The 20864-nt window shown below is 42.8% G+C and overlaps 2 protein-coding genes across 7 annotated transcripts; both read left to right on the top strand.

The window, feature by feature from the left end:
• Positions 1–1949: 1949 nt before the first annotated feature.
• Positions 1950–6481, top strand: LOC110508389. 6 transcript variants are annotated; one of them, XM_021588891.2, is made up of 4 exons: positions 1950–2046; positions 3806–3894; positions 4913–5121; positions 5433–6481. In XM_021588891.2, exons 1-4 carry the CDS (start codon positions 1973–1975, stop codon positions 6117–6119), a joined length of 1059 nt encoding a protein of 352 aa, XP_021444566.2. In that variant the 5' UTR covers positions 1950–1972; the 3' UTR covers positions 6120–6481. The 6 variants fall into 6 exon arrangements, with proteins under 6 accessions (XP_021444566.2, XP_021444567.2, XP_036796065.1 ...); XM_021588892.2 differs by lacking the exon at positions 1950–2046 and adding an exon at positions 2453–2778; XM_036940170.1 differs by lacking the exon at positions 1950–2046 and adding an exon at positions 2654–2769 and having other exon boundaries at positions 3710–3894.
• A 4390-nt stretch (positions 6482–10871) lies between these two features.
• LOC110509201 (G-protein coupled receptor 4-like) lies at positions 10872–20366 on the top strand. The gene is made up of 4 exons (XM_036942580.1): positions 10872–10917; positions 16587–16799; positions 17757–17974; positions 19824–20366. Exons 1-4 carry the CDS (start codon positions 10872–10874, stop codon positions 20364–20366), a joined length of 1020 nt encoding a protein of 339 aa, XP_036798475.1.
• The last annotated feature ends 498 nt before the right edge of the window (positions 20367–20864 follow it).

The following is a 20864-nucleotide window of genomic DNA, read 5'->3' as shown; positions in this document are numbered from 1 at the left end:
CAGGTAGAGGCCTCATTGGTTAACAAAGGCAAAGAAGGTCTGAGTAAGGAATAGTATAGATGTATCTGTCCCCCACTGAGTAGATTCAAAGAGGGACTACAGTACCATGAAACTGAGACTGCATCCCAATGGCACCTATAGGGTTCTGGTCAAAAGTAGCGCACTGTATAGGGAATAGTGCTAATTGGGACGTGACCTCTAGCAGTCCATTGCTACTTCTCACAGACTTGTCAAAATGTTATTTTAGGCACTTGCCTTTCAAAGCACAAAATACTATACCTAACAAACATTATGGGGAAGCAACTTTGATTCAACCAGGTGTGCCCAGTGGGGATCGTCTCTTTCTACCTCTCTCTCCTCTTCCCTTCTTTCTCTTTCCAACCCCCTCTCTTCTGGCTCTCTCTCCCTCTCTCTCACTCGCTACTGTATGTAGGAGTCTAAAACCAGATGACTGGTAGGTCTATTTTCAAGTAGGTCTATTTTAGGCTAACTTTAATCTGAAGCAGGATTTAGCCCAGCGACTCTTCAACGCAGTCAGTCACAGGACAAGCGCACTGGTCTGCGTCATAAAGATGGTTGAGTAGACTGGGTTGACTGAGGGGTAACAGAGACGTGGTAGTGACAGCGTTAGCAATGGCCCTACTTCCCTGAGAGTATATATAGTTCCCTAATCCCCAGCCATCAGCCTGGTAATGAGCTCAGATAATGTCACTGTGACCAGATAATTACACTGTGTGTGTGTGTGAGAGAGCGAGAGTGAGAGAGAGAGAGAGAGAGAGAGAGAGAGCGAGAGATCAGGTAATTAGCCTGAAGGCTCGGGATCAGAGTGAGTCATCTAGGGACATGTCAGTCAGTATACAGACATGTGAGAGAGGAAGAAGGGGGTAGAGCTTAACTAATTAGTTAAATCAAATACAGGTTCAACTGAATGACAACAAAGACAGAATACAATATGTAATTTTATTGAATAGTTTGGGGTAGCCTCATCTCCGTGGAATGCTCCTCGGAGCCAGATGCTGGTGACAAGTTGCCCTATGCTGGAAGAACGGGGACGCGATGACAGGCCTCCCGTTGGTGGTGGGGAGGTGGAAGGTCGTTGAAAGGCTGTTGCTGCAAAACAGCGAGTGGGAGACAAAGTTTGAGTTGACATAAATACCCCCCTGGATTCGTGCTCATTGGTTGAAAGAAAGGAAAGTGATTACTGCACGAGTGAGCCCATAGGTTAATCAGCAAGCGGGGTGGGATTGCCTTCGTGTGCCATGCTCATAGGCTGAAGTGAATAGGTGAATGACATTCTGCATTCTTGCTAATAGTAAAGGAGGAGGAGAGACGTGACACTATGCTGATGAGGTAACATTATAGACACTACCATACCTGCTATGCTGATGAGGTAACATTATAGACACTACCATACCTGCTATGCTGATGAGGTAACATTATAGACACTACCATACCTGCTATGCTGATGAGGTAACATTATAGACACTACCATACCGGCTATGCTGATGAGGTAACATTATAGGCACTACCATACCTGCTATGCTGATGAGGTAGCATTATAGACACTACCATACCGGCTATGCTGATGAGGTAACATTATAGGCACTACCATACCTGATATGCTGATGAGGTAACATTATAGGCACTACCATACCTACTATGTTAATGGAGTAAAATGATACGCTCTACCATAGATACCTGTTATTCTTGTGAGGTAACATTATAATCATTACCAAATGCCTGCTATGCTAATGAGGTAACATTATAAACATGAGGTAACGTTATAGACACTACCATATGAATAAAAGCGATGTGAATTATATGCGTTTATGAATAAAAAGTAACCCTAGACTAGAGTCTCTAAACTGTGTGTGTGTGTGTGTGTGTGTGTGTGTGTGTGTGTGTGTGTGTGTGTGTGTGTGTATGTGTGTGTGTGTGTGTGTGTAAGCGAGAGGTGTGTAATAAGGAACCTATGAGTCACTGTGAAAGAACCAGTGGTATGGTGCCATTCTACACTTCTAGAGAATTGGGGAGGAAGGACTTGAGGTACTGTAATAATATTTTCAAACCTCGACTCAATCAGCAATAAAGATAAACAAAGTAAACTTGTCACGGATAATGTGAACATTTTGGATAATATGATGAATATAAACACAGCATCAAAGACAAACAATTGCATTGCCAAATATGTGTGTCTTCCTTGGGTACTCCTCTTTTGTAAACTTTAAAAGTTTTTCTCTCCGTCCATTGTCTGATTTGTGTTGTGCTTTTTAAGTTAAGTTAGCAAACATATAGAAATGCACACGTGATCAAAGTAGGCCTCCAAGTCTTTATTTCCTAAATGTACACTACCTTCCCGCCTTTTACCTCTAATGCTAGAGTGCCACCTGGCGTCCTTACTGAAAACTACACTTCCCCATGTTTATGAAAACATAATCGTCATGTGACCAGCAAACACTGGGCTTGTTCCGACATTGCAGCCGATTGACTGATCTGGAAATCACCTTGCATCATAAATAACGATATTATTATTTGTAGATCAGTCAGTCAGCATTTGCTTCACGGTTTTGATGCTCCCGAACACGGCTTTTACGAGAAACAGAAAGTTGACCGAACCAAGGTTGTTGTTACGGTAGAACCGTCTACCGTTGTTACGGTAGAAACGACGCTGTTACCCAGCGCTCACCTCCATCATTCTGAACTCTTTTGACTGAACACCGTTTTGAACCCACGTTCTTGCTGCATGCTGCTTGCACGTTTTCTACGAAGGTACCGTAAGTAGGTTGACAAACATTTTTGAGATCCATTACTGGGAGTTACAGGCTAGGTACTGTTTGTAGCACAGATATTTTTCGACCAACCTTTACTTGAATGTCCAGTTTCAGGTGGTGGGTTTGAATGTAGAAAATGCTCAGTTATCAAAATAAAAACATGTTTTGCTCCATTAAGTAATTCAACAATGTGTATGGCGCCATCTTGTCTATTTAAAATATCTAATTGATTGAGACAGGTCCACCCTAAAGTGCAGAATGTCATGATTACACTCTTTTTAAATGTATTTTTTTTAATTTTTATTAACAACAAATCAATACATAAAGCACATGAGGGAACACAAGCATACATAGATTACAAACAATGGACAATCGAGCTAGGGGCGGGGCTGGGGGCGGGACTAGGGGTACAATATCACATTACAATTACAGAAGGACCTTAAGGGACATGCATATACTTACAATTCTAACAGCTTTTTTGTTAGTAGAGCATTAACCGTCTTAAAATACAGTTACATTTATTTTTGTAGGGTACGAAAATGTGGTTTTCTGTTTGTAAATTTACATTTGTGTATATGAAATTTGGCCAAAATAATAATGAAATGAATTACATAAATGTTTCAGCTTATTTCTATTGTATGTAAAGAATCCAAACAGTACATCTCTCCACAATAGTGTAAAATCTTCATAAATGTGTTCAATTATAAACCTACTGATGTCTTGCCACAGTTTTCTTACATGCATACAATGCCAAAAAAGATGCAACACTGTTTCTGGGTGGTCATTACAAAAGGAGCAATTTGAGTTGATGTTTTCCTTAAACTTCTTCATATAGTGGTTGGCAGGATAATATTTATGAATAATTTTAAAGGAACCTTCCTTCATTTTGTTTACAAGTAGGTATGTGTGTATCTCTTCTTACCGTCCATGTATTACAGACTTCCCATCTTTCTGTCTCTCTATTTCCCTCTTTCTCCTCCTTCTCCTGACCTCCCTCTCTTCTTCCCCCTCTGTCTTTTCCCTTCCTCCATCAGGATGTCATCATCTCTTCCCCGACCTCGTCATGTGATCTGGGAGACAGAGGAGCTGGTGGCCTACCTCCACCCCCAGCCCTGGACCCCAGGTAGATGCATCTTATTTACCACAATAGCTAACTGGTCCAGGGCCCGGTTTCCCAAAAGCATCTTAAGGCTAAGTTAATCGTTAGAACTTTCGTAGAAGCATCGCTAAATATCCAAGCTGTTTCCCTAAACCATTGCTATTAACGCTGCACTTGAAAACGCTCGTAATCTAAAGCCTGCCTCAGACCACTCGTAGAACAGCGTCATTAGATGCTCTGTTTGCCCTCCTGTGTCACTTAACATACAGAAAATCTAAACTAAACATGGATCAACCATGTGATTCTATCTCTGCGACCACTGATAACTTCAGAACAAAAGTTGACTACTGAGAGGAAGTTGCCAATGTCTTTGCAGTTGATACAAACAAGCCACGTAGACAAAGATAGCCTACTGTTTATAGCATATGTGTTTTCAATCAATGTGAGACAATATGCCCACAGGAAAGTATAATTCCATCATCCTTTCAGAGCGCATTCATGTAGTGCATTCAGATTCCTATCACCTGAAGCATGCATGTAAACATGTGTAAGAGCTCGGCCAGTATGCATGTGTCTCGTGCATGTATTTTTATCTCGTGCGCCTGCTTCAGGTGATAGGAATCTGAATGCACTACCTGCGCTTTGAAAGGTTGATGGAATTATACTTTCCTGTGGGCATATTGTCTCACATTCCGACCAAAAGGACCAACCACACAGACAACAAGTAAAGTACATTCAAATATAATTGTAATTTTATTCAACATTCTGTCTTGTCGAAGTTGTGAGAGGAAACTGTCCTGATTCAAACGCTCATTTCTGCCCAACGTAGAATTCAATGTAATTCATCGTCAGGATCCCAGCCAAGTAACACACCTCACGTCAATCCATTGCTTTTACATTTTATAATAGTCAGTTGCTACGCAACCACTGAACATGTACAGTGAACTGTGCAATCCTTCTATAGTATACTATCATCCTCTATAGTGCACTGCGTAGGGAATAGGGACCATCTTTATCTTCATATATGGAATATCATTCACAGGCACTACCATCCTGGAGCCGAAGACCCCCAGGGGCCCAGATGAGGAACCAAGCCCAGCTCAGGGCAGTCTCTTCAGGCTGGGTGAGGGAGCCTACCTAAGGTTGCTGCTGGGGGCCAGGGAGGTGGGGGCCCTGCTGTGTGAGAGGCTGGGGGTGAAGAGATGTGCCCTGGTCTGCAGGCCCCACCCAGACAGTAACAGTCCACCCCAGGTCTGTTGTGTTTGTACTCTACACTCTTCTTTTCTACTTTACTATTATTCAACTCTATTCTACTTTACTCTTTTCTATTTTATTCTACTCTTTTAAATCCTGCTCTCTTCTACATTACTCTTATTCTATTCTGCTATTTTCTATTTTACTCTTCTATTCTGTGTCATCTAGTTTTGAATAAAAACTGACAATGTAATGTTTTTGTTCATCAACATAAATTATATTTGTGTTTAGATAGCACCATAATTCTGTCCTCCTTTTTAGTATGAACAGGTAGCCTAGTAATAGTCCCTGTTGTTATTGACTCACAGATCCGGGTGCTGCCGCTACACGGCCTTGACAGCGAGTGGCGCCCCCACCTGGCGGGAGATGAGCACTACACCCACCACGACCCCGGCTACGTCACCTCTAAAAGCGGCCCTCGCTGGACTGACACGTCCCTCCAGGAGATCCAGGCCGAGATTCGGGCCCAGCTCCCTTCCCCCAATGCCCTACCAAACCTCACCTTCCTGGGGGAAGACCCATCACACCCCGGCCTCTTCTCCCGGATCGTCCGTGGAGAGGAGCAGCAGTGGAGGGTGTGGGAGGATGAGGGACACGTGGCATTCCTCACCCCCTTCCCCAACGCCCCCGGCCTCACCGTACTGGTCCCCCGTCGACCTCTGACCTCGGATATATTTAGACTCGAAGAGGCAGATTATACGAGTTTGGTACTGGCAACCCAGAAGGTGGCCAAGGTTTTGGAAGACGGTCTCGGAGCGTGGGGGGTGGGGTTGATATTCGAGGGGTTTGAGATTGACTATGCTCATGCTAAATTGATACCTCTGCTCTCTCCGCCCTCCTCTCACCAGGTTGATGGGGGCTCCACCACCACCACTGGCTCTCCATCTCCTCAGGCCCAGTTTAGTGCCACCTATCCTGGGTTTGTGACCTCGGAGGATGGCCCTGAGGCCAGCCTGGAGTGTTTGAAGGAGTTACAGACCAAAATCACACAGTAATGATAATGTAATGTATTATGTATGTAATTGCATATTATGAAAGATCTGAAACTGGGTGATTATAGTATTGATGTATTGCACTTGACTACGTACATTCCAATTGCATTATTGGTTGACTTGGTAATGTTTCAATACGAAGCCCGTTGATTCATGTACATACTGATTTGGTATACCAAATTCTGTAGATGTGACTGTTTCTGTCAATTATTTTATTATCAACTTGAAATAGGACCACAATCAAGAGCTTTATTTGATAAACATGGTACTGTAAGGGTTTTAAACATATCCTTTGAGAAGTACTTAACAGTAGCATGAAAAAATACATGATTTGTTTGATCAAAATAAACATGTGATTTCTATTATGTTTTGTAAAGTGTAATTTCAGATGATATTTCTAAGAGCACAACAGGCTGAGAAAGAGAAAACGGAAGGAAATGAACCGCCGTCTTTCATTGTCAAATGTTACAATACATATGTCATTACTCGTTACCCCTCTAATTGTATTAAATTAGTACAAACGACCATGAAACCAAGCACCTTCATATAGGGCTAGTTCACTCAAATTACAAAATGAAGTATTGGATTCCTTCAAAGGTTTACATTTGAAGCAGGGGCCAGATAGACTTACCTTGTACAGGGGCCAGATAGACATACCTTGTACAGGGGCCAGATAGACTTACCTTGTACAGGGGCCAGATAGACATACCTTGTACAGGGGCCAGATAGACTTACCTTGTACAGGGGCCAGATAGACTTACCTTGTACAGGGGCCAGATAGACTTACCTTGTACAGGGGCCAGATAGACATACCTTGTACAGGGGCCAGATAGACATACCTTGTACAGGGGCCAGATAGACTTACCTTGTACAGGGGCCAGATAGACATACCTTGTACAGGGGCCAGATAGACTTACCTTGTACAGGGGCCAGATAGACATACCTTGTACAGGGGCCAGATAGACTTACCTTGTACAGGGGCCAGATAGACTTACCTTGTACAGGGGCCAGATAGACATACCTTGTACAGGGGCCAGATAGACATACCTTGTACAGGGGCCAGATAGACTTACCTTGTACAGGGGCCAGATAGACATACCTTGTACAGGGGCCAGATAGACTTACCTTGTACAGGGGCCAGATAGACTTACCTTGTACAGGGGCCAGATAGACATACCTTGTACAGGGGCCAGATAGACATACCTTGTACAGGGGCCAGATAGACATACCTTGTACAGGGGCCAGATAGACTTACCTTGTACAGGGGCCAGATAGACATACCTTGTACAGGGGCCAGATAGACTTACCTTGTACAGGGGCCAGATAGACATACCTTGTACAGGGGCCAGATAGACTTACCTTGTACAGGGGCCAGATAGACTTACCTTGTACAGGGGCCAGATAGACATACCTTGTACAGGGGCCAGATAGACATACCTTGTACAGGGGCCAGATAGACATACCTTGTACAGGGGCCAGATAGACTTACCTTGTACAGGGGCCAGATAGACATACCTTGTACAGGGGCCAGATAGACTTACCTTGTACAGGGGCCAGATAGACTTACCTTGTACAGGGGCCAGATAGACATACCTTGTACAGGGGCCAGATAGACATACCTTGTACAGGGGCCAGATAGACATACCTTGTACAGGGGCCAGATAGACATACCTTGTACAGGGGCCAGATAGACATACCTTGTACAGGGGCCAGATAGACTTACCTTGTACAGGGGCCAGATAGACATACCTTGTACAGGGGCCAGATAGACTTACCTTGTACAGGGGCCAGATAGACATACCTTGTACAGGGGCCAGATAGACTTACCTTGTACAGGGGCCAGATAGACTTACCTTGTACAGGGGCCAGATAGACATACCTTGTACAGGGGCCAGATAGACATACCTTGTACAGGGGCCAGATAGACATACCTTGTACAGGGGCCAGATAGACATACCTTGTACAGGAGCCAGATAGACATACTTTGCACAGGGGCCAGATAGACATACCTTGTACAGGGGCCAGATAGACATACCTTGTACAGGAGCCAGATAGACATACTTTGCACAAGGGCCAGATAGACATACCTTGTACAGGGGCCAGATAGACATACCTTGTACAGGAGCCAGATAGACATACCTTGTACAGGGGCCAGATAGACATACCTTGTACAGGAGCCAGATAGACATACCTTGTACAGGGGCCAGATAGACATAGCTTGTACAGGGGCCAGATAGACATAACTTGCACAGGGGCCAGATAGACATACCTTGCACAGGGGCCAGATAGACATACCTTGTACAGACAGTTTTTTTTTCATACCCGGTAAGCAATGTAATTTAGTGAACTATCCATTTAATCATTATATTACATATGCTTCAGTCATATTGAATCATCATCACTCAGCGTTCAATTATGTTTTGCGGGATCTATTTACAGAGTTCAGCACTCGCAACACATCTGCATATTCCCCTAACGAGGTCTTAAGATCTCTGCCTAACAAGGCTTCTAATTGGTCCCTCAGTGTTTCAATTAAGAGGTTGAATTAATGAGCAGTTAAGTGGTTAATTAGTGGGTTATAAACAGGGCATTACCCGAGGCGATCATTATACAAAGACTGAGGCCACATCTCAATACTCTTCATGGTTACTAGAGAAACAGAAAGACTGAGGCTTCATTTCAATACTCTTCATGGTTACTAGAGAAACAGAAAGACTGAGGCTTCATTTCAATACTATTTCCATGGTTACTAGAGAAACAGAAAGACCGGGGCTTCATTTCAATACTCTTTCCATGGTTACTAGAGAAACAGAAAGACTGAGGCTTCATTTCAATACTATTTCCATGGTTACTAGAGAAACAGAAAGACGGGGGCTTCATTTCAATACTATTTCCATGGTTACTAGAGAAACAGAAAGACTGGGGCTTCATTTCAATACTCTTTCCATGGTTACTAGAGAAACAGAAAGACTGGGGCTTCATTTCAATACTCTTTCCATGGTTACTAGAGAAACAAAGACTGAGGCTTCATTTCAATACTATTTCCATGGTTACTAGAGAAACAGAAAGACGGGGGCTTCATTTCAATACTCTTTCCATGGTTACTAGAGAAACAGAAAGACTGGGGCTTCATTTCAATACTCTTTCCATGGTTACTAGAGAAACAAAGACTGAGGCTTCATTTCAATACTATTTCCATGGTTACTAGAGAAACAGAAAGACAGGGGCTTCATTTCAATACTCTTTCCATGGTTACTAGAGAAACAGAAAGATGGTTAAGGATAGGATTGAGGGAGGGGAAGTTGATCCTAGGTCTTTACCTAGGGGAAACTTCAACCAGGAGCATGGCTTCATTTCAATACTGTCATGGCTTCATTTCGATACTCTGTCATGGCTTCATTTCAATACTCTGTCATGGCTTCATTTCAATACTGTCATGGCTTCATTTCGATACTGTCATGGCTTCCTTTCTTTCAGTGCCCCAAACAGGTGAAAGGGCTTAAAAGACATGTCATCCTTTGACAACAAACATAATCTTGAAGGCAATATTATTAGGGTCTCTGTCATTAATGAACACATATCAAAACTTTTTGCAACTGAAAACTTAAGAAAGCGTTTCTTATTGGACAAGTTCATGATAGTCGTTTTTTGTTTGTCCTCTTTCTTCCATTTGATGCTTAATAAACACGACACAGGTCTACCTCCCGATAACAACCCAGGATTGTAAAGAGACAGGATTTCTCTACACTTCTATCACAGTCTTAGGAAGGGAAGATGGCGTGTAACTCTGAGCAGCGGGGAAACGCTGACATGGCAGCTTGGGCAGTTTCCTGGCCCGGATGAGATAACACAGAGGCTGAATGAAACTGCTCATAGAGAGCACCGTGTAGACCACGCAGGTCAGTGGTGAGTAGGCCTGCAACGTTTTGATATAGAACCTTAACACAAAGTCAACCAGGGGTTGAATGTAGTGAATGCTAATCAACACAAAAACAGTCAGCACTTTTTAAAGGCCTGCTTTTTTGATTGGGTGGAGCTCCTGTCTGCCTGGACCTGATTGGCTCAGGGACTTAAGGACCAGTATGTTGCAGTTTGAGGTGATCGCCATGGCAATGAGGAGGCTCATGATGACCACCCACTTGCTTTAGGCATTCGCGAACTTCAGCGAGAGGCAGTATGAAGCGGCTAGGGAACACGGCAAAAAACACAGACAGATGAAACTTGGGCTTCTTGATTTTCAGAAAGAACAGTGGGTGAAACACGGAGAGGTAGCTGTCCACACATAGACAACATAGCAACAGAGGCCCGCTGAGGTCAGGTGATCAGGTCATTTCACATGCCATGGAATGTATTCATCTTTGGTGAAAGTTCCGGTAGGATGTAAAGAGAGAGAGACAGAGCGTGTGTGTGTCTCCTAGTGTGTGTGTGTTTACCCAGGAGGGAGCATAGAAACAGAGCGTGGCCTGGGAGACCCAGGACGGGAACCATGGCGACCGAGAGGAGGATGTAGAGGGTGTAATGGTCGAAGGCAACTTCTTCTGTGGTGTTGTAGGAGGAATGGCTGGAATTGAGGGTCAGGATGTCCATGGTGATGATGAGGACTCCTTATAATGCTGCCTCTGGGAGTAGAGATGGGTCAGGTTGTCCTTGGTGATGATGAGGACTCCTTATAATGCTGTCTCTGGGAGTAGAGATGGGTCAGGTTGCCCTTGGTGATGATGAGGACTCCTTATAATGTTGTCTCTGGGAGTAGAGATGGGTCAGGTTGTCCTTGGCGATGGTGGTGATGATGATGATGATGGTGATGAGGACTCCTTATAATGCTGTCTCTGGGAGTAGAGATGGGTCAGGTTGTCCTTGGTGATGGTGATGAGTACTCCTTATAATGCTGTCTCTGGGAGTAGAGATGGGTCAGGTTGTCCTTGGTGATGGTGATGAGGACTCCTTATAATGCTGTCTCTGGGAGTAGAGATGGGAATAGGTTTTGATGAAATAGAGTTTGAGCAGGGCTGGAGCAAAAGCCTGCACACCCAGGAGCTGCCATGCTCTTTCTGTACACATACCTATAGACCTACATCTGGTCATACACAATGCCACCCCTGGCATTGTAATGGTGTTCTGATGTTCCATAACATTAGATTCTATCTATTCCAATCAGCGAGGAATCAGTTAGTTCCAAGAACTGGCGGATTTCAGAAGACCCTCAAAACAAATCAAATTGTTTTGGTTACATACACATATTTAGCAGATGTTATGGCGGGTGTAGCTCATGCTTGTGCTCCTCATGTTTAGTATGATGTAACTTCCAAACCTGGATAAAACAGGTCATAATATATACAGTTGAAGTCGGAAGTTTACATACACTTAGGTTGGAGTCATTAAAACTCGTTTTTCAACCACTCCACAAATTTCTTGTCAACGAACTATAGTTTTGGCAAGTCGGTTAGAACATTTACCTTGTGCATAACAGAAGTAATTTTTCCAACCATTGTTTACAGATTATTTCACTTACAATTCTAATCCAGTGGGTCAGAAGTTTACATACACCGAGTTGACTGTGCCTTTAAACAGTTTGGAAAATTCCAGAAAATGATGTCATGGCTTTAGAAGCTTCTGATAGGCTAATTGAAATGTTTTGTGTCAATTGGAGGTGTACCTGTGGATGTGTTTCAAGGCCTATCTTTAAACTCAGTGCCTCTTTGCTTGACATCATGGGAAAATCAAAAGAAATCAGCCAAGACCTCATAAAAAAAATTGTAGACCTCCACAAGTCTGGTTCATCCTTGGGAGCAATTTCCAAACGTCTGAAGGAACTACGTTCATTTGTACAAACAATAGTCCGCACGCATAAACACCATGGGTGTAATGGTTTTCTTGTGGTGAAGGAGGGCCGGACCAAAACGCAGCGTGGTGGTTATTCATGTTTTTTAATAAAGACACTAGACATGAATAAACTAACAAAAACAATACACGTGGAAAACCAAAAACAGCCCTATCTGGTGCAAAACACAGAGACAGGAACAATCACCCACCAACACACAGTGAAACCCAGGCTACCTAAATATCAGAGACAATGACTAACACCTGCCTCAGATTGAGAACCATATCAGGCCAGACATAGAAATAGACAAACAAGACATCCAACATAGAATGTCCACTCAGATCACACCCTGACCAACCAAAACATAGAAACATACAAAGCAAACTATGGTCAGGGTGTGACAATGGGACCACGCAGCCATTATACTGCTCAGGAAGGAGACACGTTCTGTCTCCTAGAGATATACGTACTTTGGTGCAAAAGGTGCAAATCAATCCCAGAACAACAGCAAAGGACCCTGTGAAGATGCTGGAGGAAACGGGTACAAAAGTATCTATATCCACAGTAAAACAAGTCCTATATCGACATAACCTGAAAGGCCGCTCAGCAAGGAGGAAACCACTGCTCCAAAACTGCCATAAAAAGCCAGACTATGGTTTGCAACTGCACATGGGGACAAATATCATACTTTTTGGAGAAATTACCTCTGGTCTGATGAAACAAAAATAGTTTGGAGGAAAAAGTGGGAGGCTTGCAAGCCGAAGAACACCATCCCAACCGTGAAGCATGGGGGTGGCAACATCATGTTGTGTGGGTGCCTTGCTTCAGGAGGGACTGGTGCACTTCACAATATAGATGTCATCATGAGGATGGAAAATTATTTGGATATATTGACGCAACATCTCAAGACATCAGTCAGGAAGTTAAAGCTTGGTCGCAAATGGGTCTTCCAAATGAACAATGACCCCAAGCATACTTCCAAAGTTGTGCCAAAATGGCTTAAGGACAACAGACTCAAGGTATTGGAGTGGCCATCACAAAGCCCTGACCTCAATCCTATAGAAAATGTGTGGGCAGAACTGAAAAAGCTTTTGTGAGCAAGGAGGCCTACAAACCTGACTCAGTTACACCAGCTCTGTCAGGAGGAATGGGCCAAAATTCACTCAACTTATTGTGGGAAGCTAGTGGAAGGCTACCCAAAACGTTTGACCCAAGATAAACAATTTAAAGGCAATGCCACCAAATACTAATTTACTGTATGTAAACTTCTGACCCACTGGGAATGTGATGAAATAAATAAAAGCTGAAATAAATCATTATCTCTACTATTTTTCTGACATTTCACATTCTTAAAATGAAGTGGTGATCCTAACTGACCTAAAACAGGGAATTTCTACAAGGATTAAATGTCAGGAATTGTGAAAAACTTAGTTTAAATGTATTTTGCAAAGGTGTATGTAAACTTATGACTTCAACTGTCCAAATTTTGGACACACCTGTATTGTAAAAATAATAGTGAAGTGATTTTACATGGTATAATAATAGTGAAGACATTAAAACTATGAAATAACACATATGGAATCATGTAGTAACCAAAAAAGTGTTAAACAAATCTAAATATATTTTATATCTGAGATTCTACAAAGTAGCCACCCTTTGCACTCTCTTGGCATTCTCTCAAAAAAATGTAACCTTTATTTAACTAGGCAAGTCAGTTAAGAACAAATTCTTATTTAAAATTACAGCCTACCGGGGAACAGTGGGTTAACTGCCTTGTTCAGGGGCAGAATGCCAGATTTTTACCTTGGGGATTCGATCCAGCAACCTTTCGGTTACTGGCCCAACTCTCTAACCACAGTGCATGTCAGAGCAAAAACCAAGCCATGAGGTCAAAGAAATTGTCCATAGAGCTCAGAGACAGGATTGTGTCGAGGCACAGACCAAAACATTTCTGCAGCACTGAAGATCACCTCCTAGAGCTGGCCGCCCGGCCAAACGGAACAATCGTAGGCCCCTACTATATATATATTATATATATATATACTATATATATATTAAGAATAACTGAGAATCAATATGTAGCCATAGTCTAGTGACTGTAAAAAGTCAATGGATCAATACCCAATAACCCATTCAGACCACACACTTCACAGTACACGACAGGCCCTGTTCCAGAGTGTAGAACGGTGAGTAAACATCATGTGAACTGTAGCTGCCTGTAATATGCCACTGTAAGGGACAGATCAAAATGCACTCGGGGAGTGTCGTCAAACCTTTTAAAAAATATAGATTTTTACAAATATATTTTACTGGGCACAAGGGAGGGTAGTACGTTTTCCCCCTGGTTTACATTTGCTCATCTCCTTGTATTTTCTCTATAAACAATGGGTTGACTTCATTTTGATATTAACCTAATAAAGTTTAGAAATGTTTGTGAAGGTTTGCTATGGTGTGGCTATTATTAAGCTTTAGCTACTGCAGGTCAATTTGAGGTGAGGTGAGGTGAGGTGTGTGTGTGTGTGTGTGTGTGTGTGTGTGTGTGTGTGTGTGTGTGTGTGTGTGTGTGTGTGTGTGTGTGTGTGTGTGTGTGTGTGTGTGTGTGTGTGTGTGTGTGGTTTTGTGTGTGTGGTTTTGTGTGTGTTGACTGGTTGAGAACTAAATGCCCTAAAGGCATCATTCTTCTGCTAACCTGTGTCTACCCTACAAGACAACCTGAGCCTTGTCTGCAAGATCTTGCGTTGTATTTCTCATGTCTCTGGTGCTACTGTTGACTTGCATCACCTGTTGACAGTGTGGAGGGCCTAGTCTACTTGGCCCTCTAAGTTGCATCAGAGAGAGAATATTACATTGTAAGACAGCCAAGACGCGTCCCTACTCACTATATAGTCCACTAGTTTTGACCAGAGCCATATGGCCCTATGTAGGGAATAGGGTGCCATTTCGGACACAGGCTTAGTGTATGGACACCATGTTGTTCATCACATCAATCCAACTCTACACCCCACCCCTACCTTTGAGTCATTTCCCGAAACATAATCACGATACCCCTTTCATAGGCACCGCCCATCCTGTTCAGTGCCATCAACCAATCACGACCTTTCGTTGCGGCTGCGCCAAAGAGAGGCCATAATGTTGAGGTTGTCGAGGTTCCCCAGATTGGTCGTATCCATAAGTGTCATCCTCCTACTGTCTCTCTCTCCCTCCCTACCTCTCTCTCTCCCAGGAGACTGTCTTTATTAAGCATTGGCCCCTGTGAGACGGTGCCATATGGAGTAAGGGTCCGGTTTGGCATACAGCTTGGCTTCTGGGGGCCAACAGAGAGATAGAGAGCTCTGCTACGGAGGATAGTGAAGAGCTGTGGCTTTGCTACTTGGAGTCAGTTGGCGTGCTCGACTCGATAGTTTGTAATCAACAGTCATTGAGTCCAGGGTTAACTAGACATGTAGATTGGAAACGGAAAACACACACTCACTGAAATTGTTTGTTCTACTGAGGGACAGACTGAAGGAGAGTGGAGGAGGACCAGTGAAATAGTTTGTTCTACTGAGGGACAGACTGAAGGAGAGTGGAGGAGGACCAGTGAAATAGTTTGTTCTACTGAGGGACAGACTGAAGGAGAGTGGAGGAGGACCAGTGAAATAGTTTGTTCTACTGAGGGACAGACTGAAGGAGAGTGGAGGAGGACCAGTGAAATAGTTTGTTCTACTGAGGGACAGACTGAAGGAGAGTGGAGGAGGACCAGTGAAATAGTTTGTTCTATTGAGGGACAGACTGAAGGAGAGTGGAGGAGGACCAGTGAAATAGTTTGTTCTACTGAGGGACAGACTGAAGGAGAGTGGAGGAGGACCAGTGAAATAGTTTGTTCTACTGAGGGACAGACTGAAGGAGAGTGGAGGAGGACCAGTGAAATAGTTTGTTCTACTGAGGGACAGACTGAAGGAGAGTGGAGGAGGACCAGTGAAATAGTTTGTTCTACTGAGGGACAGACTGAAGGAGAGTGGAGGAGGACCCCTGAAATAGTTTGTTCTACTGAGGGACAGACTGAAAAAGAAGAGTGGAGGAGGACCAGTGAAATAGCTTGTTCTACTGAGGGACAGACTGAAGGAGAGTGGAGGAGGACCAGTAGAGGGACGTATCATCTCTGTTGAGGTAGGTGAGACTTTGACTTTTTACTGTATTTGATAGCAATTTGTCAGTTTTTATAAGTGGTAATATTGCTCAGAAGAAATGTAAGTGGCTATTCGATGTGAACGAGTAATGCATTATGATAACAGATGTTTTAAGCATCAATGTGAATAGGTGCAGCAAGCGTAATGAAATTATATAAGAGATGTTTTGACGTCAGCCAACAATATGGAGTGATTTTTGTGGCAATTTATTTTGGTATGAAAATCCATTCATACAATAAACTGAACAGATCCGTAAATTATATAAAATACTTTTTATGACAACATGCAAAAGTTAATGTAGTGGAATATAATAGCTTGATGATAGCAGGCAGCAGGTCAAAGTCTGTTGGTCCTCAACTCTGTCATACACAATACAGATAAAATGATATACACTACAATTATATACAGCTATACAGTATATATTATATGCAATTATACATTTGTAACTCATGTCAATTGTTCCCTTTCCCCCCTGTTTAGATCCAAATCTCTTCTCCACTTTGACCCCACCTTCCATGGCGATGATTGCTAACTCCACGGGGATGACCTCCAATGACCTCTCCCTGAACTCAACGTTGACCCTTAGTCCGGAACCTTGGACCCCGCCTCCTTGGTACCAATTCCACGTCTGCTCCGTGGCCCCTTACGGATTCATCTTCTACTTTGGAGTCAAAGTCTTCAACCTGGCCATAGGTGTAGTAGCATGATATACTACATTACCCACAATGCTGTGGTAGTAGGTGTAGTAGAATGATATACTACATTAAACATAATGCTCTGGTTGTAGTTGTAGTAGGACGATGTATTACATTACCCATAATGCTCTGGGAGTAGGTTTAGTAGAATGTTGTTTATGATGAAAATGAAAATGTTACAGTTTGACACGTTCACGTAGTTGGAGTAATAACATGTTCAACTACTTAAGACATTGGCTGGAATCTAGGTTGTACCTTTAGGTTTAGCAAAAATGAACAACTAAGAAAGAAAGTTTCCCTTCTCTCATTGACTTCTCATACCCCAAACCCTGGCCTGATCTGCTTGGTCTGCTTCCCGGAAGTCTTTCAATCTTCCGCCTTTTGGTTGAGAAACTATGTGGCAGCATGATGTACTACAGTACCCATAATGCTGTGGTAGTAAGTGTAGTAGCATGATGTACTACAGTACCCATAATGCTGTGGTAGTAAGTGTAGTAGCATGATGTACTTCAGTACCCATAATGATGTGGTAGTAAGTGAAGTAGCGTGATATACTACAGTACCCATAATGCTGTGGTAATAGGTGGAGTAGCGTGATATACTACATTACCCATAATGCTGTGGTAGTAAGTGAAGTAGCGTGATATACTACAGTACCCATAATGCTGTGATAGTAAGTGTAGTAACATGATGTATCTTTTCACCAGAACCCTATGAAGTAGTGCTCTGTATAGAGGGCTCTGATCAAAAGTAGTGCACTATACAGGGAATAGGGAAAGTAGGACACTATATAGGGAATGGGTGCCATTTTGGACTCAACCTTGGTAAAGATATTCCTGTCACTAACACAGTGGTGTCCCTACTGTCTATGGGGTCTGGTCAAAAGTAGTGCACGACATAGGGAATAGGGTGTCATTTGGGACGCATCCTAACACAGTCCTTATTGATGTAACAGGCACACCCTGCAATATACTGGTCCTGTGGCAGATCTCCAGCAGGAAAAGTGACTCGTCCACGTCTGACATCTTCATCTTTAATCTGGCTTTAATGGACACCTACTTCTGCCTCATGGGGCCTATAGACATTGTCAACAGGCTGGTCCTGGACCACCAAGGCATCTGGTACTTCCAACGCTTTGCCTACGGGGTCAAAGACACAGGACCCCTCTTCCTGGTGGGTAGATAATAAGGCCTATGTTATATAGACCTGGGTTGTGTTATAATCTGGGTTATGTTATACTCTGGATTATGTTATCTAGTCCTGGGTTATATTATACTGTGGGTTATGTTATATAGACCTGGGTTATGTTATAATCTGGGTTATGTTATATAGACCTGGGATATGTTATAATCTCCGTTACGTTCTAATCTTAGTTATGTTATATAGACCTGGGTTATATTATATTGTGGGTTATGTTATAATCTGGGTTATGTTATATAGACCTGGGTTATATTATAATTTGGGTTATGATATAATCTGGGTTATGTTATATAGACCTGGGTTATATTATAATATGGGTTATGTTATATAGACCTGGGTTATATTATAATGTGGGTTATGTTATATAGACCTGGGTTATATTATAATGTGGGTTATGTTATATAGACCTGGGTTATATTATATGGGTTATGTTATATAGACCTGGGTTATATTATAATGAGGGTTATGTTATATAGACCTGGGTTATATTATGTGGGTTATGTTATATAGACCTGGGTTATATTATAATATGGGTTATGTTATATAGACCTGGGTTATATTATACTGTGGGTTATGTTACATAGACCTGGGTTATATTATAATATGGGCTATGTTTAAACCTGGATAGTTCATCCAATGCTTTGCCTCCTGGGTCAAATCACCGCACCACTATTCTTGGTGGGTAGAAAATCTCAAATCTAAACATGACTGTGTAGATCTGAAAAGATTGGTTTGTGAATTAAATGACCTTACAACTGTAGATTTTGATGAGGGAACTTGTGACATTAGGGTCTTTAAAATACATTGTCTGGAACATTATATATTTTTTCTTGGTGTAACGGCTTTCTTATGTGGAAGAAGGAGAGGACCAAAGCGCAGCGTGGTTAGTGTTCATCATGTTTAATAAAGACGATAAACGTGAACACTACAAAATACAAAACAACAAATGTGGAAAAAAAAAAAAACAGTTCTGTCTGGTGCAGACACACGAAGACAGAGACAATCACCCACGAAACCTAACACAAAACAGGCTACCTAAATATGGTTCCCAATCAGAGATAATGACTAACACCTGCCTCTGATTGAGAACCATATCAGGCCAAACATAGAAACGGGAAAACTAGACACACAACATAGAATGCCCACTCAGTTTACATCCTGACCAACACTAAAACAAAGAAAACACAAAAGAACTATGGTCAGAACGTGACACTTGGGTCACGTTATAATCTGGGTTATGTTATATAGACCTGGTTTATTATGTTATAGTCTGGGTTATGTTCATATTATATTCTGGGTTACATTATAATGTGGGTTAGACCTAATCCCTCTCCATCTCTCCCCTCCCAGATGTGTATTTGTCTAGACCTGGGTGGTTATGTTATAATAATCTGTGTCAGGTAGCCTAGCAGTTAAGAGCAATGGACCAGTAACCAAAAGATCGCTGGTTTGAATCCCTGAGCAGACTAGGTGAAAAATCTGTCAGTGTCCTTGAGCAAGGCACTTAACCCTAAATTATCCTGCAAGTCTCTCTGGATAAGAGCGTCTGCTAAATTACTCAAATGTAAATGTAAAAAACTGTTATAATTTGGGTCATATTTGAATCTGGGTTATGTTATAATCTGGGTTATTTTATGATGTTCATTTTTTTGTAGTCTGGGTTATATTATAATCTGGGTTATGTTATAATCTGGGTTATTTTATGATGTTCATTCTTTTGTAGTCTGGGTTATATTATAATCTGGGTTATGTTATAATCTGGGTTATATATTGAACTGGGTTATATTATAATCTGAGTTATATTCCATCTCTCTCCTCCCAGGTGTGTATCTGTCTGGACCGCTACGTGGCCGTGGTCCATCCGGTGCTGTTCACCGGTATCCGTGACAACAAGATCCGCGTTGGTGTCTCCGTGGTAACCTGGGCCCTCATCCTGGCCTACAGCCTCACAAAGAGCATCCTGGGAGTCATGTCTGTCAACGAGGTGTTCAGCGGCCTCATCCTCTTCGCCTTCGCCCTCATGATCTACTGTAACCTCTCCATCATATGGGTCCTACGCCGCTCCGTAGCCGGGAAGGAGGTGATGCACCCCGTGAAGAAGAAGGCCTTCAAAATGGTGCTGGTCATCTTGGGTATAATCTTCGTCAACTACCTTCCTCCCGTGGCTCTTGTTCCGTTCTTCTCCTACTACACGTTCGTCCAGTTCCGCTGTCAGGTGACTATCAGTGTGTTCTCCATCATGGATCTGAGTTGTAGTCTGGAGCCACTTCTGTATATGACCAAGATGGACAGGCCTGCGTGTGTTCCTGGCTGGTGCTGTGCGGGGGAGAGCTCGGCCAAGAAACCCTACGAGGTTAAAGTGTGACGGGGCTCATCACTATCCTGCCAAGTTACAAAGTCAGAAGGCCCAATACTTTCTACGATTCCTCTTCTTAAACTCTGATTTTAAACCTTAACTTTAACCGAACCTTAACCACACTGCTAACCGTATGCCTAACCCTAACCTTAAATTAAGACCAAAAATAACATTTCTGTTGGCAGACATTTTTACGATAAAGCCAATTCTGACTTTGCAGCTTGGCCATCTACTGGGAACCATGTGATGAGGGAGAGAAGAAGAGGCTGGTGGGTGGAGCTATACGAGGATGGGTTCATTGTAATGGCTGGAATGGAATAAATGGAATGGACCATGTGTTTCATGTGCGTGATTCTGTTCCATTTATTCTATTCCAACCATTACAATGAGCCTGTCCTCCTGTAGCTCTGCCCACCAGCCTCCAGTGGGGTGACCATCTACCAACTACCAACTCCTGTCCTGGAGAGCCATTGCTGTGCAGGCTTTAGGTCCAGCCCTGCAGTACAC

The sequence above is a fragment of the Oncorhynchus mykiss genome, chromosome 13 (assembly GCF_013265735.2).
Source record: "Oncorhynchus mykiss isolate Arlee chromosome 13, USDA_OmykA_1.1, whole genome shotgun sequence".
NCBI lineage: Eukaryota > Metazoa > Chordata > Actinopteri > Salmoniformes > Salmonidae > Oncorhynchus > Oncorhynchus mykiss.
The sequence above is the reverse complement of the archived record's forward strand: the minus strand, read 5'-3'. Positions and strand labels throughout refer to the sequence as shown.

Excerpts from the sequence above, each read along its gene's own strand:
- LOC110509201 (XM_036942580.1), top strand. The coding sequence starts at position 10,872 with ATGGGTCAGGTTGTCCTTGGCGATGGTGGTGATGATGATGATGATG. Across the intron at positions 10,918-16,586 it reads TGGTGATGATGATGATGATG|ATCCAAATCTCTTCTCCACT; the intron begins GTGATGAGGACT and ends CCCCCTGTTTAG. Across the intron at positions 17,975-19,823 it reads ACACAGGACCCCTCTTCCTG|GTGTGTATCTGTCTGGACCG; the intron begins GTGGGTAGATAA and ends CTCTCCTCCCAG.
- LOC110508389 (XM_036940169.1), top strand. The coding sequence starts at position 2,744 with ATGCTGCTTGCACGTTTTCTACGAAGGTACCGTAA. Across the intron at positions 2,779-3,709 it reads TTTCTACGAAGGTACCGTAA|ACTTCCCATCTTTCTGTCTC; the intron begins GTAGGTTGACAA and ends CATGTATTACAG. Across the intron at positions 5,122-5,432 it reads ACAGTAACAGTCCACCCCAG|ATCCGGGTGCTGCCGCTACA; the intron begins GTCTGTTGTGTT and ends ATTGACTCACAG.